This window comes from Micromys minutus, assembly GCF_963924665.1.
Source record: "Micromys minutus genome assembly, chromosome: 3".
NCBI classification, from domain to species: domain Eukaryota; kingdom Metazoa; phylum Chordata; class Mammalia; order Rodentia; family Muridae; genus Micromys; species Micromys minutus.
Window position 1 is genome coordinate 59,725,095 of NC_137972.1, and position 21,158 is coordinate 59,746,252.

At 40.5% G+C, this 21,158-nt stretch overlaps 1 protein-coding gene across 2 annotated transcripts in view; it reads left to right on the forward strand.

Annotated features, from left to right (window-relative positions):
• The window catches only part of HERC2 (HECT and RLD domain containing E3 ubiquitin protein ligase 2), a 162,655-nt gene that overhangs the window by 111,318 nt on the left and 30,179 nt on the right, over positions 1-21,158 (forward strand). Inside the window, exons 58-70 of one of the 2 annotated variants that reach the window (XM_080914641.1) lie at positions 1,697-1,778; positions 1,879-2,022; positions 3,505-3,595; positions 3,943-4,120; positions 4,268-4,349; positions 4,433-4,604; positions 5,400-5,544; positions 7,942-8,167; positions 10,089-10,260; positions 11,547-11,733; positions 12,173-12,316; positions 14,997-15,188; positions 18,369-18,522. In XM_080914641.1, the coding sequence (XP_080770767.1) occupies positions 1,697-1,778; positions 1,879-2,022; positions 3,505-3,595; positions 3,943-4,120; positions 4,268-4,349; positions 4,433-4,604; positions 5,400-5,544; positions 7,942-8,167; positions 10,089-10,260; positions 11,547-11,733; positions 12,173-12,316; positions 14,997-15,188; positions 18,369-18,522 (1,969 nt within the window). The remainder of the gene's footprint in view (positions 1-1,696; positions 1,779-1,878; positions 2,023-3,504; positions 3,596-3,942; positions 4,121-4,267; positions 4,350-4,432; positions 4,605-5,399; positions 5,545-7,941; positions 8,168-10,088; positions 10,261-11,546; positions 11,734-12,172; positions 12,317-14,996; positions 15,189-18,368; positions 18,523-21,158) is intronic. The other variant, XM_080914642.1, reaches the window with a different exon arrangement.

Here is a 21,158-nt window from a genome sequence, read left to right on the forward strand (position 1 = left end):
AGCCAAGGGAAAGGCGCATGACAGCGCCCATGTTTGAACTTCATCTCATGAATTATTGGGTTGGAGGCTAATTTGTAAATAAAGTATTTACTTACAAGAAAGATAAGATCCCACACAATAAAAATAACTGTAACAAATAATACATTTGAACTATGATTGAGTTCATTGTGCAATATCTTGAGTCCCAAAAACAACTCCAAATTTTAGTATTCGACAGCTCCATCAGAATCTTTTTAGATTTCTGCTCTTTTTAGAATTCTGTGATAATATCTTTAGTCATGCCTTTCGGTCACCTGTAGTGTCAAGAAGCAGAGACTGTTAGAACTCAACTTGTACTTTTTCCATGTTCATTTTTATTTGGGAGGCCTTAAACTGCATTATGCCCATGTTGAAGTGGGCAATGGCAGGTAGATCTCGGTGTTTCATCTGCCAGAGCTCCAGTGCGTGCTCCAGGCTGTAGTCCATTCACGTTGGTAAAACAAATCACTGCATAACAATAAAGGGATTCTATGTACAATGGAAAATAGAAACATCATTTCTTTTCTATTTGAGACAGGGCCTCACTATGTAACCCTGGCTGGCCAGGAACTAACTCTGTAAACCAGGCTGGCCTTAAACTCACAGAGACCCCTTGTCTGCCTTTGCTCACCATGCCCAGTTTGCACATGAGATATGAGTCAAAACCAAAGAGAGTGAACATGGCAGTGACTTGAAATGCAGTTTGCCCTTTTGTTTTATTTTTATATTGTGTATTGGCTTTTCTTGTTGCTGTGACAAAGTACCTCAAAGAAGCAACTGAAAGGAAAGATTAGTTTGAGCCCACATTTTGAGAGGGACACAGTCTGTCATGGTGGGGAAGGCATGGTTGTGGTAGCTTGCTTACATATGAGCAGATCAGGAAGCAGAGAGAAGGCTACCTGCAGAGTTGTGCTTCCTCAAGGCCAGCTTCCAAGTGTTTCATTTTCTCCATCTAGCTCCCATCTGCTACAGAACCTTCAGTTCTCCAGAACAGTACCACCAACTGGAGACTAAATGTTCAAACACACAAACCTCTGTATGTGGGCGGTGGTGGTATTTTATGATCAAATCATAATCTGCGTACTTCATTTTATACCTTTCAGTACAGAAATGTTCTCCTGTACCTAGGTGGGAAGGTTAAGAGTTGTGAACTCTCATGTCTTTGAGGATTCAGATGTTACCAACAACTAGCTCCTTTTTGGTGTGTGTACTTGTATATGGAATGACCTGCTGGTGCCATTCCCTAGGCACTATTTGCATTGTTTTTTGAGACAGGGTCTTTTCACACATCAAACTCACTGATTAGGTTAGGTTGGCTGACCAGCAAGTTTCCAAGGATTTTCCCCAGCATTGAGATTGTAAACTATGCCTGGCTCTTTTATATAGACTCTGAGGATTGAACCCAACTCCTCGTGCCTGTGTGGCAAGTCTTGGACTGAATCATCACCCCAGCTCCAGGTCTAATTGTGTGTCTGCCCTGAAAATCCACTTTAAGTCAATCTAACAGTATTCTTTCATCTTTAAAATACTTTAGCTCGTATATGTAAGAGCGAAGGACTTGTGTGGGTAAGGTAATCAGAAACTAATAGCTGTTCTGTATATTATCTGGTAAGTTCACGTACGATTTAAAAAGTTTAAACAACTTTTTCTTTTCTTTGTGTTAAATATCCTATTCCAGATAAAGGTTCCTTCATTCTCTGAGACTCTGTCAGCCCTGAATGTGGTTCAGGTGGCTGGTGGTTCTAAGAGCTTGTTTGCAGGTATGATAATTCTAATATTGGAAAAGTTTTGTTTGGCACACATAAAACAATAGCTTTTTTATGTTCTGAAAAGTGACACTTCTTTTGACTGTTCTTGCAGTGACCGTGGAAGGGAAGGTGTATTCTTGTGGAGAAGCCACAAATGGCCGGCTAGGCCTGGGTATGTCTAGTGGGACGGTTCCTATTCCTCGGCAGATTACAGCCCTCAGCAGCTACGTGGTCAAGAAGGTAGCAGTTCACTCAGGTATGTTCTTCAGTGCTCAGTTCCTACTAAGTTCTTGCTCCTGCAGCTAAGTTATTAAGGCCCTTAAATAACTCACTGAAGTGTTCTTGCTTTGTTTTTCAAAGTTTTTAGTTAACACTTTGAAGAAAAGGTCGATGTTATAGATCACTGGGTAGTCTAAGATTTAGTTATTAGTACTTAATAAAGGTTTCTGGAAGCTAGCATTGTTGGCATTTTAGGCATGTGGGTATATAAAAAAAAAAAATTGTGTGTTCAGACCTGGAGTGATTGTGTTAGGCCCAGAATGTTTTAGCTAGGAAGCTACAAAGTTCTATTACTTAACTATATTATTTTATTTTATTGTAGAAGTCAGTAGCTTTTATAAAATTCCTTGAAGTACCTATGAATCTTCAGTGATGAGAAAGATATTTTTCAAATGAGTTCATTGCTGTCTTTTCAAAGTTTTAGCTTTGGCTTTGCTGAATGTTTTTCTGAAGCACTATGCTAAGTTCCTAAGGAATAGAGATGAACTCTAGATACCAAGCTCATACTGGATAGGGTATGATAGAACCCTGTGTAACAGACAGTTTAGATGGTAGTAGCTTATGCAAAACAAAAATTTACTTTTCTACTTTGTTACCACCTAGTGTAGTGGTTTTCAATCTGTGGCTCACTTGAGGGGTTCACATGTCAGATACTCAGTATATCAGATATTTACACTATGACTCAGCAGCAAAATTACAGTTATGAGATAGCAATAAAATAGTTTTATGGTTGTAGGTCACCAAAACCTGAGGCATTGCATTAAAGTGTAGTAGCATTAGGAGAGTTGAGAGCCACTGCTCTAGGGTTAGGGTCTTGGCCTGTGAAGAGCCCTGGCTCTTGTGGCCTCTCTTTGTGGGAAGGTGGCTGGAGTACTCTGTCCCCAGGCAGCAGCTCTCTAGAGTTGAAGCTGTTGTTGTCCTGATAATATGGGGTCTTCTGTTGGGCATAAAGACTGGAAAGTGAATGCTGGCTATCAAGAGTCTCGTTTGCTGCACTGTCCCGACACTCAAAAGTTTGTAGAGCCTTGATTGTGTAGTCAAAGCTCATGCCTATAACCTGAGGCAGATCATTCGACTCAGAGTTTTTGGTAAGCTGATGTGCTTTCAAAATGGTGGGTTTAAATAGTCTCACTGGTGTATATTACTTTTTGTGTTGATGGTCAGCCTAATTATATGTGCTTATTTTTACTTTTTATCTAAGTTTTGACTTCTTATATACTAAGAGCAATAGAAGCCCCGTTAATAGTCATTATTATCTTGCTTCTTCTTTGTAGATAAAATATTTTAACAATTTATAATTTACTAAAAAGTTCATTTATTTTACATATATGTCACCTAGATAGCTTGTATGATAACTGGTGATAATTCTGTTTATTCATTTAGCCAATATATACACATTGAGTACATGCTATGCTCCAAGAAAAACCTTTGGCAACCTTCTGCTTTATGAATGTTGCAGGTGGCCGGCATGCTACAGCCTTAACCGTGGATGGGAAAGTGTTTTCATGGGGTGAAGGTGATGATGGGAAACTTGGACACTTCAGCAGAATGTAAGGCTGCTTCCTTCAATCTCACTCATTGACAGGGAACTTTTAACTAGGAATAATAGTATATTTGCTTAGTATTTTGCAGGAAATTAATGTTATAAAGTATATTAAAATAAACATTAAATTTTAAAAAACGTGGGCGGATATACTATGATTTTTACATACTCTCTTTTAAGGTTTGATAGTTAGAGTAATGTGTGTGTGTGTGTGTGTGTATATATATATATATATATATATATATATATATATATATATATATATATATATATATATATATATATTGTTGACCAAAGATAGGCCACCTCTGTGAAAAGATGTTTGATGAAGAGTGTAATTTACTCTTACCGTAGGAATTGTGACAAGCCAAGGCTCATAGAGGCCCTGAAAACCAAGCGTATCAGGGACATAGCCTGTGGGAGTTCTCACAGTGCAGCCCTGACATCTAGTGGGGAACTGTACACCTGGGGCCTTGGTGAGTATGGCCGGCTGGGACACGGGGATAATACAACACAGCTGAAGCCCAAAATGGTGAGTAGACACATTTTTATTGCTTATAAATAATCTCTAACAAAGATAAGCCTTAAGTCTAGGTTTTTAAAGACTTGAACATTATTGACTTCAATTGTTTTCTCAGTTCCTGTGCTTCATTCTGTTTTTAAATTTGTCCTTGAGTAGGTAAAAGTCCTTCTTGGTCACAGAGTGATCCAGGTTGCATGTGGAAGTAGAGACGCACAGACACTGGCTCTGACTGACGAAGGTAAGAGCTGCTGTGACGCTGGGTTCTTGGTGGGTCTGAATGTTACCAACTGTTTACCTAAGGGGTTTATTTTTCAAACCTAGGTTTGGTGTTTTCCTGGGGTGATGGTGATTTTGGAAAATTGGGCCGAGGAGGAAGTGAAGGCTGTAATATTCCTCAGAACATTGAGAGACTAAATGGCCAAGGGGTTTGCCAGATTGAGTGTGGAGCTCAGTTTTCTTTGGCACTCACCAAGTCGGGAGTGGTGTGGACGTGGTAAGTGAACTTCTTCAGTGCTATTGCCAGATGTCGAGTGTGTGGCAAGCTGTGCACAGCCTAGCTTGCTTGTAAAACTTACTTTCTTACTCATTTGGCACCATTATATAGAAAAAAATTTTTTGAATTGTTGAATTGAGATTACATATATTACAGAAAGATCTTACACTTTTTTTTTTTTTTTTTTTTTGGGTGAGGAAATCTAGAGAAGTTTTAAACCAGTTTGCATGAGGTTTAAATAGTTTTTTTGTTTATTTAAATTTTCTTTCACTGTACTAGAAGCTATGTGAAATAAGAAAAGCAGAACAAATTTCTAACTTCATTTGGTCCTGAAAAGTTTTGTGTGTATGTGTGTGTGTGTGTGTTTGTGTGTGTGTGTGTGTGTGTGTGTGTGTGAGTGTGAGTGAAAGCTGTTTTTAATGTAAAAAGTATGAAGGATTGAATGCCCAGACCATTCTTGGATGGTATGTCAGGCAATTAGTAAATACATACCAGACAGCACTTTGGAGGGGAGTTTGCAGTGTTGTCTATTAATTTTTTTTGTTTGTTTAAAGAAAAAGAAGGACAGCAAAATCATTAGTAACCAAGCTATTGTAAGACATATCATAGCATGAAAGATCTTACTGGCCAAGTTAATGAGTAAATTTGGATATGGCATCTAGTTTTAGAGTTCAAGAATCTTGAGCACTCTGTATGACGTTCTTACTTTTCTCTAGAAGATGTTTGCAGTGAAAGTTTCCTTGTATAGCATTGCCAAACTGTCACCATGTAATGACACTGTTGCTTTCCTCTCAGGGGGAAAGGGGACTACTTCAGACTAGGCCACGGCTCTGATGTGCATGTGCGCAAGCCACAGGTGGTGGAAGGACTGAGAGGGAAAAAGATTGTGCATGTGGCAGTTGGAGCCCTGCACTGCCTCGCAGTCACAGACTCAGGGCAGGTAAGGCTCTAGTGGCCTGTGGTCAGGTGCTCTCTTGAGTGCTCATCGGGCTACACTCCTTAGCTAGTCAGAACTGGAGTCATCAGAGTGGGCATGTGATAAATGTCTATGACCCCAACATTTGGGAGTCTGAAGCAGGAGGATGGGTAGTTGAAAGCTGGCCTAGGTTACATGGTCAGTTATAGGCCAGCCTGTGCCACATTTTCACATGCCACACCAAGAAAATAAAAACCAACTCCTGAGATGCTTGCATGAGGGTTAATATTAGGTTGGAATTTCAAATGGAATTACAGTTTCTATGTTGTTGAAATTTGCTATTTGATACTGATGCATATTCTTAAATGAATGATTTATTATTGAATACTTTTTAAATAACTGAGTATGTTTATGTCTCTATATGTGTGTATGTGTGCACACATGTTTAATTCAGAGGAGTTAACTTTGTGGAGTTTGTTCTCGCCTTTCAACATGTGAGTCTTAATGACTGAATGCAGGTCCCTAGTTATGGCCACAAGGACTTTTATTCTCTGAGGCATCTCAACAACCCCTATTATGCACCACTTTAACTCACATTTCTCAATATGTGGGGTGTTTGGTTATTTGTTTGTTTTTTTTTCTATTAACATATTACTTGTCATTTATGCTATACTATTGAAATGATATTAATGATATTAGACCAAAAAAAAAAAGACCCCAAATTTGAGTGATTTTTCTTAAGTTCAGAGTAAGTCCTGAAGCCATGGCAACAGTTCCCAAAAGCAATGTTTCTGGCCCAGGAACTGTTAACAGTGGACAGTGCAGTTCTGGCTCCAGATGTTTACAGTGAGATGAGAGCCTTCAAAGTGGGAAGCATAGAGGCTGAGCATCAGGAGTTGACAATGACCAAGTGACAGCAGTCATGGAGGATGGTTCACAGGGCTTCTTAGGATATCGCCAGCTACCTCAGCACGGACCATTCAATAGTCAGTTGGTATCTGAAGCAAATTGGAAAGTTTTCATTGTCATCTTGTCTTAATACATGAACAGTAGAACTGTGCTTTGATTAGATTGTGGTATGTGATGAAAAGTGGATGGTATAGTTGTGACATGCTTGGTACTTGGACAGAAGAGAAACTCCAGAAACACTTTCCAAAAAAAAAAAAATTTCACAAAACGAAGCATAAAAAGGCCTTGGTCATTGTTGACGGTTTACTGCTCACCTGCTTTCAGATCATTGCAACTTAAAAGGAAGCTCAGCAAATCAGTGACATGAGCCATTCTTCAATGGGCTGTGGTCTTTTGCCTCATGCAGCATATGCTCCAGTCCTCTCACCATCCATCTTATGGGAGAGATACTTTGCACAACCAATCCGATACAGAAAATGTTTTCTAAGAGTTTGTCACACCCTGAAGCATAGATTTTTATATTGTAAGAACAAACTTTATTTCTCATTAGTAAAGATGTATTTATTGATTATAATGGTTCCTATTTTGATTAATACATACTTTTTTGACCTACTTACATGATTTAAAACTTATGCTCCAAAACTAAAATCTGTTTTGCATCAGCCTAGTACTTGAAAGCTTTTGAGTGGCATTTTTCTTGTTTACTGACCTATTGTCAGCACAGGTTGAGTTGGGGGCCTTGGAAAAATCTCCTCTCCATTCTGAAATCCATGCTGGATTATAAAATTATCACTGAAAGTGTCCTAAGCTGTTAGCAGCTGTTTCTACTTTTGAAAAAAACCTGACGCATGCTAGAGGTGGAACCTCCACAGTGGAGGACATGCTTACTTGACAGAGGCTGGACCTACGAGAGAGCCCACATCTATTTTATTTTGGAAATGCCTCTCTCTCTCTCTCTCTCTCTCTCTCTCTCTCTCTCTCTATATATATATATATATATATATATATATATATATATATATATATATATATATATATACTTTGTTGCTTTGATAAGAATATACCATTACTAGCTCATCGATCCATATTTTAAATTTGGTTTATAAAAGTGAAATTAGCATATTATTATTTAGTCTGAAGTGAATTATTCTTTATGATTATAAAATCTAAAAAGCAAATTACTTGAAAAATGTGCATGGCATTTTTATTTTTCTTAACAATTTATAGTGTGGTGGAGTTATTACACTTAGCCAAAGCATGTGTGTATACCGCATCCCCCTGCAATAAATTTAATTAGTTAATTAATTAATTAGAATAATACTAAGTATTTATGGTTGTTGGCAAGCATTTTCGTAGTTCATTTTCCCTCAGAACTGTGTGTTCTCATGCTCTTTTGATACATTGTAAATGATTTTTATCTCTGAGTCCAGCTCTTTCAAGTACTGTGACTCATGTTGTATGCACATTCAAGTAAGTGTTTCAAAATTGAATGAATTCTTTTCCCCTTAACAGGTATATGCTTGGGGGGACAATGACCACGGCCAACAAGGCAATGGTACAACCACAGTTAACAGAAAGCCAACACTTGTACAAGGCCTGGAAGGCCAGAAGATCACTCGAGTGGCTTGTGGGTCATCACATAGTGTAGCATGGACAACAGTAGACGTAGCCACACCATCTGTCCATGAGCCTGTCCTCTTCCAGACTGCAAGAGACCCACTAGGTGCTTCATACTTAGGTAACACAATTTATAAACTTTGCAGAGATCTTTGTATAGCTTATGGGAAGATCTACGGTAGTAGTTTATAGACTGATGGGGTAGTGCTGAGAAAGACCTGCTGCTGTTAGTTTCCGTGATGGCTGTAGCTTCTGTCTCATCTTGTTTGTATAGATGAACTTTGGTGATTTGCTTTTTCACTAGGTGTGATACCTACACAATCATCTTAAATTGCTATGTTTGTAAAGAATTTGTTTCCTTTTGTTACTGAATAATGTTTCATGCTTTATTCATTCACTGAAAGACATCGAAATTATTTGTGTGTTAAAGTATCTTTTATTGTCTGATCTAATTGTTGTCTCTGAGGCTTACTGCCTCAGTCTGCTAACCTAGTCTTGGAAGCTTCTAGCCTCTTTCCTATCTTATCTAGGCCTAGAATGTTTTCAGCCTCTGAGACTTAATGCTCAATAAGCTCATCCTTATTCTTTCTGAGCTCTGGCTGACTGGGTCAACTCATCTTTCTGGCTTAAAACTCTTCTCTAAGCAGACTGATTTATTCTTGCTTCCTTCTGTCTGTCTGTCTGTCTGCCTGCCTGTTTCTCTCTCTCTCCCCCTCCCTCTCCCTTCTTCCCACTCTCTTTCTCTCTCTCCCTGCTCTCCACCTCCCAGCCCCTGAATTGCTCTCCTTAGCTTCATACTGACATTGAGAGTTTTGCTGGGTACAGTAGTTTACTCTGACATCTGTGGTCTTTTACAGTCTGTAAGATGCCTGTCCAGGCCATTCTGGCTTTTAGAGTTTTAATTGAGAAGTCAGGTGTACTTCAGGAGTGCTTTATTTTATGGTCCAGTCTCTTTGGTGTTCTGTAAGCTTCTTGTACTTTCATAGGCCTGTCCTTAAGGTTAGGGAAATTTTCTTCTGTTATTTTGTTAAAACTATTTTCTGGGTCTTTGAGCTGGGATTCTTCTCCTTCTCCTATTCCTATTCTTAGGGTTGGTCGTTTCCTGGTGTTCCAGAGTTCCTGGGTGTTATGTTTTAGGATTTGTCAGAGTTACCATTTCCTCCTGTGTTCTTTACCTGCTGTTCTTTCCTTCTGTCTCCTGGTTCTGTTGGCTATGCTTGCACCTGTAGTTCTGCTCACTTACACAGATCCTCCATCTCCAGGATTCCCTCGGGTTCTCTTTTCTCTATTGCTCTGTTTTCATATTTGGGTTTTGAATATGAATAGCTTTATTCATTTCCTCCATTTGTTTATTTTTCTTGGCTTCCTTTAAGGGGTTCATTCATTTCTTCTTATTGTTTGTGTTTTTCCGGATTTCTTTAAGGGATTTATTCATTCCCACTTTAAGGACCTCTGTCATCTTCATACAGTTGGTTTTAAGGTAGTTTTGTGGTTCTGTGTGCGCGTGCGCGCTGTAGGGGTATCGTAATGTTGCCTGTAGACTAGTATGTTCGGCTGTTTCTTGATTGATGTCGGAGGGCATAGCTCACTGTGGGTGGTGTCAACTCGGGTCAGGTGGTCCTGGGGTATATAAGAATGCAGCTGAGTAAGCCATTAAGCAGTATTCCTCATGGGTCTGCATCAGCTCCTGCTTTCAGGTTCCAGCCTGTATTCCTACCTTGACTTTCATCAGTAATGGGCTATGATTTTTGAAGTATAAGCAAAAGAAACTCTTTCCTTCCTAAGTTTCTTCCTAAGTTCAATGGTGGGAGGAACTTCTTGAGCCCTGCCCTATAGATGCTGAGATTTTGGCAGCAAAGGAGAGAGCTTTTTGAGAACTCCCAGTATATTTTGAATTTTAGGTGAGCAGGCACCTCATAAATATCAAAGCACAGATTGTGGTTTGTTTTTAGAATAGCCTAAATAATTACCTAAATGCTCACACCAGAGGAAAAGAGCAATCTGTGATCTTAAAAACAGCCTCCAACTGTTTCCCTTTTTAGGTGTGCCTTCAGATGCTGACTCTTCTTCTTCCAGCAATAAGATGAGTGGTGTGAGTAACTGTAAGCCTAACCGTCCTTCCCTGGCCAAGATCCTCCTGTCACTGGAAGGAACCCTGGCCAAGCAGCAGGCCTTATCTCATATCCTTATGGCACTGCAGATCCTGTACGCAAGGTAGGCTGCTGTGCTGCTTGTAAACCCTGACATTTTGTAAACTTCGTGGCTTTGTAATACTTTAATTGTCCAGATGCTTACAAGAGTGTTGTGTTCCTGTCTTAAGTGCTAAGAGTTGCAAGGCGCATACCTTCACTGGTGACTTACAGGATCTTGGCACTTCACAGTAAAACCCAACTGAATATTGAAATATGAATCAGAAAATCAAGCTTAAGGATGTCTTCATTTTTTTGATATTTTATATCAGTGTGAAGGAAAGAGAAAGAATGAGTTGATAATTTATGGTAATTTTTATTGATATTTATGGTTTAAAAAGTTTTTTCTTTGACTCACTTGATAAGGTAGTTGTTCATTCATTTGTTGCTGTTGTCTCGGAGCCTGAATTAGTCAGTTTTCTAGCTTTGGCTTCTGGTAGCATATCATGGCAGGAAGCTGAGGCAGAGTAAAACCTGCTCACTTCACAGTCGGAAGTTGAAAAGAGAAGGATGAAATCAAGGTTCCAGTCCCTCAGTGACCTACTCTCCTCACCCAAGGACACCCACTAGACCTTATCTTTTACAAGTCCCACCACCTCCCAGGAGTAATAGCTGGGTAGTAGGTCTTTACCACATGGTCTTTTGGGGAGCATGGAAGGTCCAAACCACAGCAAATTGGGTTGCCCTATTTGTTAATGTGTCCTGGGTGTGGGTCTGATAGTTGTGCTTATATAGCTTAAGAGCAATCCTAAACTAGACATGGAGGGGACAGTTAATCTGCTGATTACTATATCAAGTTATTATTAAATATCAGCTGTCTATTCCTCAAGTTCTAACAACAGCCTTACAAGTTTTCCTACACTGAGCTAGAGGCTCACTGTGATCTGGCTTTAGATTAGATACTCTTCTACTTGTTGCTTAAATATCCCCATGTGCTGTGTGCCGTAACACGGAGGTTCCATTCCCAGAAACACATCATATTCATGTTATAAGGAGCATGTGCATGTAAACTAAGCTCACTGCAGCCTTTCTACTTGATACAGTCCTATAAAATCATACTTTAATGTATACAATCCATTGTGGACTGAAATGCTACTGTGTCTTATATCTATAAAAAGATTGGGGTATACATTTTAGCTTAGAGCTGTTGGCTACCTGATTAATAATGCACAGTACTTTTCTAAAACTCATTTGTGCATATTCTATAAAAATAATGACATACTTTTGGTGAGCACTTGACCCATCCTGCTCTTCTTACAATGCCCAGATGAAAGGGTAGCTCACCACAACCCTGGCTTTCTTTTCTAACAGAGATGCAGTGGTTGGAGCCTTGATGCCAGCTGGCATGCTCGCCCCAGTGGAGTGCCCCTCATTCTCTTCCTCAGCACCTGCTTCTGATGTGTCAGCCATGGCCAGTCCCATGAATGTGGAGGAAGGCATGCTGGCTGCTGATCTCGAGGACAGACTGAGTCCAAATCTGTGGCAAGAAAAGAGAGAGGTAAAAGGGAACCTTAAAGCGATGTTGAATTTGAAGGGAAAGGTGGCTTCTCTGTTTCCAGGAGCCCCACTTCTTCTGTCACCTCATTTTTATGTCTGCCATTTGACTTTGAGCTTGACTTAATGAAATATATTCTATTTAAAGAGATTCCTTAGTTTTGGAATGAAAGTAGATTTACTCTTTTAAAAAGTCATTAAGCAGAATTCTGAAATGTTCAAAGTCAGAAAGCCAGAGAATTTGTTAACTGTTTGGGAAAAGACTCCTTAGATGTAAACTCAGTATAGTCTGATTCATGGGTCCTGCTCTTCTTACAGGGCTGTTGTGGCTCACTAGGATTGCTAGGTGATATGAGCACTGAATCATTCCAGAATGCTGTAAGTGGTTTCCATGTGCCAAATTGTCAAACCTCTTAAACATTTCCTCTGGTGTACTCTCCAAGCAGACCGTCTCCTCTGAGGATGCTGTGACCCCTTCTGCAGTGACACCATCTGCTCCCTCAGCCTCCTCTCGACCATTTATCCCAGTGACAGATGACCCAGGAGCTGCCAGCATCATTGCAGAAACCATGACTAAAACCAAAGAGGTCAGCAGACATTCTTCTTTGACTTCAAATGAAAAATAGCCTTAAATGTACTCAAAAGTTAGGAGTCATACTTAGAGCTAGAATACGCTATACCTCCTATATTAGTCACAGAGGCTCTCCGTGAAGTTCAGAGTCAGCACTCTAGTTGGAAAAAATACAGTTTACAGGTTGTTTTTTTAATTAAGTGTATCAGCATTTAGATAGGGAAATGAAGGTAAAGGAAAAGTGGCAGAGAGGAGAGTGAGAAGGAATATGCTAGAGATTTAAATGTTTGAGAAAGTTGTAGAGAGGATACAAAGAAAGAAATGATGATCATAAAAGCCCTTTTCAGTGAGAGATACAAGTTAAAATCACAACAGCTGAATGAGAACATAAATAATAAAAAGTAAAGATTAGAGCTCAGTAAGATGAACAAGGCCTTCTTACCTCAGTCAGTGTCTGCTCATAGATGTGTGGATGTGTCTTGTGTCAGTGTGCAGGGTTGTCAGTGAGGTTGGTAATCTGTGATAAAACAGGTAAGTATGTGAGTGTTCTCCTACATGAGAGGGTTCTGTGACTGGAATCTGCTTTCTGCCAGTCCCTAGTCTAAAGCCTCCTGCCTGTAAATTACACCCTTGTCTTGGGTATTTTATAGTACTGTTTCTTCCCACATACTGGGCATTTTGTAACTGAGGCTCTGAGATAGTGTACAAAGCCCACCCGCCTGTGATGATCCTATTGTACATATAAGGATATTTTCCCCTGTATATCCTCTATCCGATCACCCCTCCCACTGATTCTATGAGGGTGTTCACCCACCCACCCATTCTCTCCTACCTTCCCCCTCCACCGATATTCCCCTACACTGCAGCATCAACCCTTGGCAGGACCAAGGGTTTCTCCCACTGATGATCCATCCTCTGCTACATGTGCAGCTGGAGCCATGGGTCCGTCTACGTGTACTCTTGGATGGTGGTATAATCTCTGGAAGCTCTCTGGTTGTTTAGTATTGTTGTCTTATGAGGTTGCAAATCCCTTCAATTCCTTCAATTCTTTCTCTACTCCATTAAGGACCCCATTCTCAGTTCTATGGTTGTCTGAGAACACCCACCTCTATATTTGTCATGCTCTGGCAGAACCTCTCAGGAGACATTTATATCAGGCTCCTGTCAGCATGCACTTCTTGGCATCTGCAATATTGTTTGGTTTTGATGGCTGAATATGAGCTGGATCTCCAGGTGGGGCAGTCTCTGGATGGCCTTTCCTCCAGTTTCTACTCCCAAGCTTTGTCTCCATATTTCCTTCTGAGGATATTTTCCCCCCCTTCTAAGAAGGACTAAAGCATCCACACTTTGGTTGTCCTTCTTCTTGAGCTTCATGTGGTCTGTGTATTGTATTTTGGGTAATCCCAACTTTTGGGCTAATATCCACTTATCAGTGAGTGTATATCATGGGTGTGTTTTTGCAATTGGGTTTATTGAGTCTGATTCTGCCTAGGGAAGACACGAGGCTAGTTTCTACCTTTGTGTCACATAATTTTTAGGCTGAGCACAGAAGTGGCTTTGTTGGCTGGGGTCTCTTTCTCCTTTTATGAGTATTGGCCATGTCTGACCTATAAGAGATTCTTAATGTGCTGAAAATAAGGTGGGGGCATCTGGCCCAGATGAGGCACCTTTACAGGCTAGGTAGGGCCTTGGCAGGGTGGAGAGATGTTGAAGAAGCAACTCTCAGCAAATAAGCAGAGGCTTTCCTCTTAAAAGGGAAAATGTGAGTAGATACAGTGTGTTTTAGCCGATGCAGTGAGAGTGGGAAGTAAAGCACTGCATCCCTGCAAGGCTCCAGGTGCAGACCAGACTTGGGCATCAAGAGTAAAGACACACAGTGGTCTGCCCTCTCCATAGCAAAGCCACAGCATCCTGGAAGCTCAGCGCATTTACTTTATAGAATTGAACGAGGAGGAGGGGTTACTGCACACAGCTGGATCAGGGAGGCAATGTAGGTATAGCCACCTGAGCAGGAGCAGTCTTTAGGCCTTAGACATCCTAGAGAGAAAAAGCTATGGTAGACATTTTCTGCACACACAACAACTTAGGCTAGAAGGGAAGCTCTCTGAGCCTCACTTCCCTGGGGATGATATTTTGCCGTTTTCCCATGGGTGTGAGGCTTGAAATGGCTGTGCCCATGTGAACAGCACACATTCACTAAGGTCTTCTTCCACTCCCTAGTAGTAAAGGAGTTAAAAAAAATTAAATGTTAATCTAAGAATGTTAAAAGATTAATTTTTTTTTTAGGAACCTGAGGAAGGTTAATAGCGTGAATGCTATGTTAGACATCTGTGAAACACAGAGATCTAGATGAAAGTTGTAATATAAAGTCTTATGAGTAGGGATAGGTTTCAGATGGCATGGTATTGTTCTAACTCACATGGTTACTGCCTTCCTGGCCATAATAGATAACTATCATTTCTTTACATTTCAAGGCCTTCTTTGGTGGATGCTATCCGTGCTTTGTGAAATAGTTTCTTGCTCTTGAAAATCTGGTAGAGCTTAGTGGAGCTATTGGGATCAATCATGTCACAGTCTCGTGTTTTAAAGTTCTTTCCCCATTCCTAATGTGTCCTTTGGGCTCCAGGACAAGCTGGTGACTTGTATCTCTCCGTATTTCATTTTCTGTTTTAACTGTTGATTGTCAATTCATTTAGGATGTTGAAAGCCAAAATAAGACATCAGGCCCAGAGCCCCAGTCTTTGGATGAGTTCACGAGTCTGCTGATCCCTGATGACACCCGGGTGGTGGTGGACCTGCTCAAGCTGTCAGTGTGCAGCAGGGCTGGAGACAGGGGCAGGGAAGTGCTTTCTGCTGTGCTGTCTGGCATGGGCACTGCCTACCCACAGGTGAGTGAGTGATGGGGAAGGCACTATGTGGGTCCAGCTTTCTCTGCAAGAACCACTGTTCCTCACACATGGTCTTGTCCTGGACTGCTCCGTGGACAAAGGTGTAGTAGGAGCTGTCCTCTGAAACAGTGTATCCCAGTTCTCCCAGAGGTTTCTTGTGTCCATCTAGGAAGATTTATTTGTTTCTTATAAATGTTTGCCTGAGTGCTTATATGCATACCATGCTCACACATGGTGCCCGAAGAGGCCAGAAGAGGACTTTGGATCCCCTTGAATTGGAGTTCAGATGGCTCCAAGCCACCATGTAAGTGGTAGGAACTAAACTTAGGTTTTCTGCAAGAGTAGTAAGTGTTCTTAACCACCGAACCATCTCACTAGCTCTTGTTCTTTAAAAACAAAACCATTATTTTAGTGTGTGTGTGTGTGTGTGTGTGTGTGTGTGTGTGTGTGTTTCTCTCTGGGTATGGACACTTTGCAGGAATTGTTTTCTTTCTCCTTCTACTGTATACTTCTAGGAATTAAACTCAGGTCATCAAAGTGGGTATCATAAATAAACCTGCCTTGCCAGCCCTGTGTATCTTATTTTTACTGAATAAGTAAGTTCTTCTGTATACTTTGCAGTTTTGCCTTTAGTTTGTTTTTAGATATTGTTTTGCCATTTAAGAATTCTCATTTTTAGGGAAACAAATCTAATATTTCTCATGTCTAACTTCTGAACAATATGCTAAAAATATGATACTCCTACTACTACTACTAATAATAATGATACATGTCATTGTTTTAAAGAAATTTTCCTGACTTTTCTCCTGAGTATCTTTATGATTTTATTTATTATGTTTACACTTTCAGCCATCTGCATTTTATCCTAATATAAAAAAACAAAATAGTGAATGGTTCAGTTTAATATTTTTAAATATGTGACAAAACAGTAGCCCCAACAATATTTGTGAAATAATTCATCAGCTGACTTGAAAACTATTTCTATTCTATTCTAAATTCTTACATTCATTTGGGTCTATTTACAGTCTTATCTTGTTTGTATTGTTTATTGTGTGTGTCATGGTTCATGTAGCGGAGATCAGAGGCCAGCCTGCAGAAATTAATTCTCTCCTTCCATTCTATGGGTCCTAGGAATGTAACTCAGTTGGTCAGGCTTAACAACAGTCATCCTTACCTGGTGAGCCATCTCATTAGTCTAGAAATGACTTCTTATGCTCTAATGTCATGGTATTTTAATATTACATATTTTAATCTTTGTTCGTGCTGAATCCAGTGGGTCTTTCTATCACTAAGGAAAAGTTCTTTTTTGAGGCATCTAGAACTGAGGCTACTAGATTCTGACATATTGTACCTTAACAACTGAACATTTATTTTATTTAACTGTATTTTACTTAAATTTGTGGTTCAGACATGGTGAAGCCTTTGTGTAATTCCAGCATTTAGGGGTCAGAAGCAAGAAGTTCTTCCAGACCCAAGAAGTTTGCCGGTCTTTCCTAGATAGGAATAATGGTCTGTAGGCAGAGGAAGGCCCCGAAATCCAAAGGTCACATGTGGATTCTGCATAAAGACATAGTGTTGACAATTTGGTGACTCAGTCAGGTTCCAGGAAAGACAGAAATAAGAATCCAGTCATCTTTATTTATTTGTTTTGTTTTTTAAGACGGGGCCCACAAAGAGCCCTTGTTGGCCTAGATACTGTTGTATATACCAGGCTGGCCTTAACCTCACGAAGGTCTTACCTGCTTCTGCCTCCTGATGCTGGAATTAAAGGCATGGGTACCACACCTTACAGTTGCAATCATCCCTAAGTTGTCCTTGCAGAGGTGAGATGGATCCCTGTGTCCCGTCTTTATCTAATATTTGGGACTCATCAGTTGATTGATTTAACTGCCTATGTGGCAGTGATAACTTCGTCACTAATATAACTTTATTAAACTAAATTGTTGTCTAAAATATGAGGGAAATAAAGAAGAATAATCCTGGAAAATAGAAAGTGGGATTATTTTAATCATAAATTTAGGGACCACCAATATTGTTCATATTCATGTCTTTTTAATTTTTAAATTTTGTTTATTACTAGTGTGGGAAAGGTAGCATGTGTGGCACACGTATGTGTGGAAGTCAGAACAATTTGTAATTTCTTGTTTTCTCTTCTTGCATGGACTCCAGGTATCAAACTTCGTCTGTCAGGCTTAACTGGCAAGTACTTTTGTAAACCAAGCCATCCCCCTGGCTCACCTGTGTTGGAGCCTATGTTAAGATACTCCCTCTGCCATACATGGCCTGAGTGGTTTGGTTGTTCCTGGTTCCTGTTCTCTGACCCAGCTTGACTCCCGGTGCCTTCTAGATTCTTGGTCATTTTTATCACATGTTTGTTCCTTCTCATATTTTTGTCCCTGAGGCAGTCTCTTCTCACCAAGAAGTAGTCTTGTCCACGTGTAGATGAGACTGTCATTATCACTGGTGTTTAGTTTCTGAGTCAGCATTAACTGAGTGTGTTTTGTGGGAGGGTCCTTCCAAATGCTTTCCTGTGGATAGTTTTAATTCTCATAGTACTTTTACTTTGATTTTATGCGTAAGGAAATCAGAGGGGAAACATTTGAAATGTAAGTAAACAAAATATCCAATAAACAAAAAGGAGGGAAAAAATAAACTTCTGTTTATTAATGCAGTTTCCTCTCTTCTTTCATTTCTTCCTTTCTTTCTCTTTATATGTGTGTGCGGGTGTGCATGTGTCTCTGTGTGTGTGTGTGTGTGTATCTCTTTATGGGTGCATGTGCACACTTGTTTGTGTTGAGGTGAGAGGACAGTGTCAGGTGTCCTCCTTGATTAGTCTTCCATGTTATAGTTTGAGACACCACCTCTTACTGGAGCTCCGTGATAGGCTGGGAAGACAGGAACCACTCACCTGCTTCCTAGGCACTGGGAGTGCAGGTGTGCATGGCCATGCCGGGCTCTTTCATGGGTTCTGGTGATCTAAACTCAGATCCTCATGCTCGCATACCGCAGAGCCATTTCCCTAGCCCTTCACTTGGTGGGTTTTTGTTGTTTGTTCTGCTTTTCCCCCAAGTCCTTCACTCTGCCACCCCTTCCCTGGAGAAAAGCACAGAGCAGGATGAGCATGGGCAGGACTCGGATGATCCAGGGGTGGCTTTCACTCATGTCTCTGTTCTTTTCTAGGTGGCAGACATGTTGTTGGAGCTCTGTGTCACTGAGTTAGAAGATGTGGCCACAGATTCACAGAGTGGCCGTCTTTCCTCCCAGCCTGTGGTGGTAGAGAGTAGCCATCCCTATACCGATGACACCTCCACCAGTGGCACGGTGAAGATTCCAGGTGTGTGGACCAGCCCTGGGAAGGGCTGCAAGGCCCACTGGTTGTAGAAGGGCTTGTTTTGTAGCTACTTCCAGGGAAGCAATCATTTCCCTTTTCTGAAAGATAAGGAATAAGATTAGTTTAGATCCTCTTCCAAAATCTTAGTAAAATAAAATGCAGCACAGGGGCCACACTGTATTAGTTTGCTTTCTGTTGTTGCGATAAACACCAATACGAAAAGCAGCTTGAGAGGAAAGGGTTTAATTGACTTTACCTCCAGGTCACAATCTATATTGAGGGGAGTTGGGGTGGAAACTCAATCAAAAACTAAAGCAGAAACAGTAGAGTGATGTCACTCTATTACTAGCTCACTGGCTCGCTCACTAGCTTGTGCTCCACTAGCTTTCTTGCACTGTGTTGTTGTCTTTAGGCATTTTCAGTGCACAGACATAAGCTGAATGGATACACACAATCACTCACTTTTGTGTGTATGATGATACTTGACTACAGTTGTAAAGTGTCAGGCTTCTACACTAATACTGTGCTTATATATCTGCATCTTGGATGCTGCTGTCTATAGTGGGGTGAGCCTCTCAGGTCAGTCATCAATCAAGCTGATTTGACCTGCAGCTTCTTGATTGGAATTCCCTTTGGTGACTCTAAGCTTTGTTACGTTGATAGCAGCTGGACCCAACTGGAACATAAACCAAATAAAAATATAATGATTCAATTATCAGGTGAATTTTCCTTCACTAAGACCTAGGCCTAAAGTCAACTGACCAACTTTTTAGAAGCTGCCCCCACATCCTGTGAAGTAAAGTCATCCTGATGTTGAGTACCTCTGATGTGTAATTTTGGCAGCCTCTGTTCCTCAATTGTACATATTTAGTTTCTTCCTCCCTTACCCCTTCACTGTTCTCTTTCACCTCCTACATGGTTTATCTGTTTAGACAGTCAAAAGGCTGAACTTACCCTCCTTGAACCAAATCTACTTTTGTATATGCCCACAATCCAGCATGTTCCTCAGCCTGGTCCTTCTGATTCAGGGTGTCTTTGGTTCATCTGCTTGGCAAACTGTCTTGATTTCTGCCACCTCAGTAAAGCACCAACTGTCTGCATATTGTTCCTTAAAATGTCAGCTGTTGTTTCTGCTTAACACCAAGATTGTTAATTCATTGGGGTGGAGGTGGGTGGGCATTGACAAGTAGTGTTGTTCTGATCCAATTGGTTTTTTCTTACTTATCATCTGGAGTACTTCAGAAAGATATTTTCTCTCACGTTTTAAGTTGACTACCTAGGGATACTGTGTACATGAGGAAGGCAGGATGCAGACTTGATTCCTTCCTTGTGTTTACTGAGTTTTAGAATGAGTCCTTCCAAAGTGCCCATGTAGTATGTGTGTGTTCACGTCATTAAGAACTCATTGACACCGTGGCTTGCAAATGGTTCTGGTAGTTTGTTGGTAGCTCCCATGCAGTCTGTAGTGGCAAAGAATTCTAGGGTTGCCTTGTGTGCCTGCCTTCCACCTAGGATTGCCACGGTTTCAAGATCACAACTTGGTGCTAAGAGACTTATTGCCACTGTGTTGCTACTGTTTGTAAACATCTTCGGTGACAGAAATGAGCTTGATTGGTAGATGGCTGATGTCCGTCCGTATGGACTGCAACTGTAAAAGCAGTGTCTACTCCCCTTGTTCCCTCAGATCTGCATCTTTTTTCATGTCAGATCCTGATCAGAACAGAGCTGGGATGTCTGTTACTGGCAAAGTCAGTTACCAGAAACAAAACGTGACAGAATCTTTCTTCTTCACATCTTGCCAGCCTTTGTCTGAACTCTTATCACTGCAGTAGCTTTAGATGTAATGGCTTCTTTTGGTTGTTCTGCAGCCTTAGTTTTACTGCATCAAATGCTTCCTTCAGCCTTTTGTCTGAGCGTGCAGTAAACTCTGTAGCTCCCAGCTCAGTCTTGTCTACTACAGATCGCACCATTTGAACTTGAAAAAAGGTTGCTTTTCTGCTGTTAAACTCTTGGATCCCTTACTCATCTGTGGAACTGTGAGCAAGCTAATGTTTCCTCTATTAAGTTATTTTGTTTTTCTGCAGTAAAAAAAAAAAAAAGTATTGGAGTATGTGTTTACTTTAGTCATTCTAGGTGATATTTGCAGATATAGGATGTACTTTTAGCTCCCGGTATTCTTCCAGAGCATTTTCTTGAATTGGTTTTCGCTGCTCTCTCCCTAACTTAGTTCTCTTTTCAGGGCATTGTATTATCTCTAAGTTAGATGTCTTGGATGTAATGCTGGTTACTTCCTTCCTTGGGTGCTTTTACTTCTGACTCCTTCTATCCATCTTAGGGACTCTATTGTATATTCCAAGCCTTCTTTTTCTGGCTTAAGTTTTCATTTTGGACTTTTTTTTTTTTAACTGTAAGTTATTTGTGAATTTTAGCACTTACTTACATAGTTTGGCTTTCTAATTTTTATCTGTTGCTCCTCTGTCTTGAGTCTTTCTATCTACTGTTTTGAGATGGTGGCAGTTGTGGTGGTATATGGAACCTTTCTGGCCGGTGTTCATTATCTGTAGGGGTACGACCCCAAACTTTGTGTTTTTCTAACAGTACTTTTTAATACTTTTATGTTGTTCGTTTTAAGTGTGTAG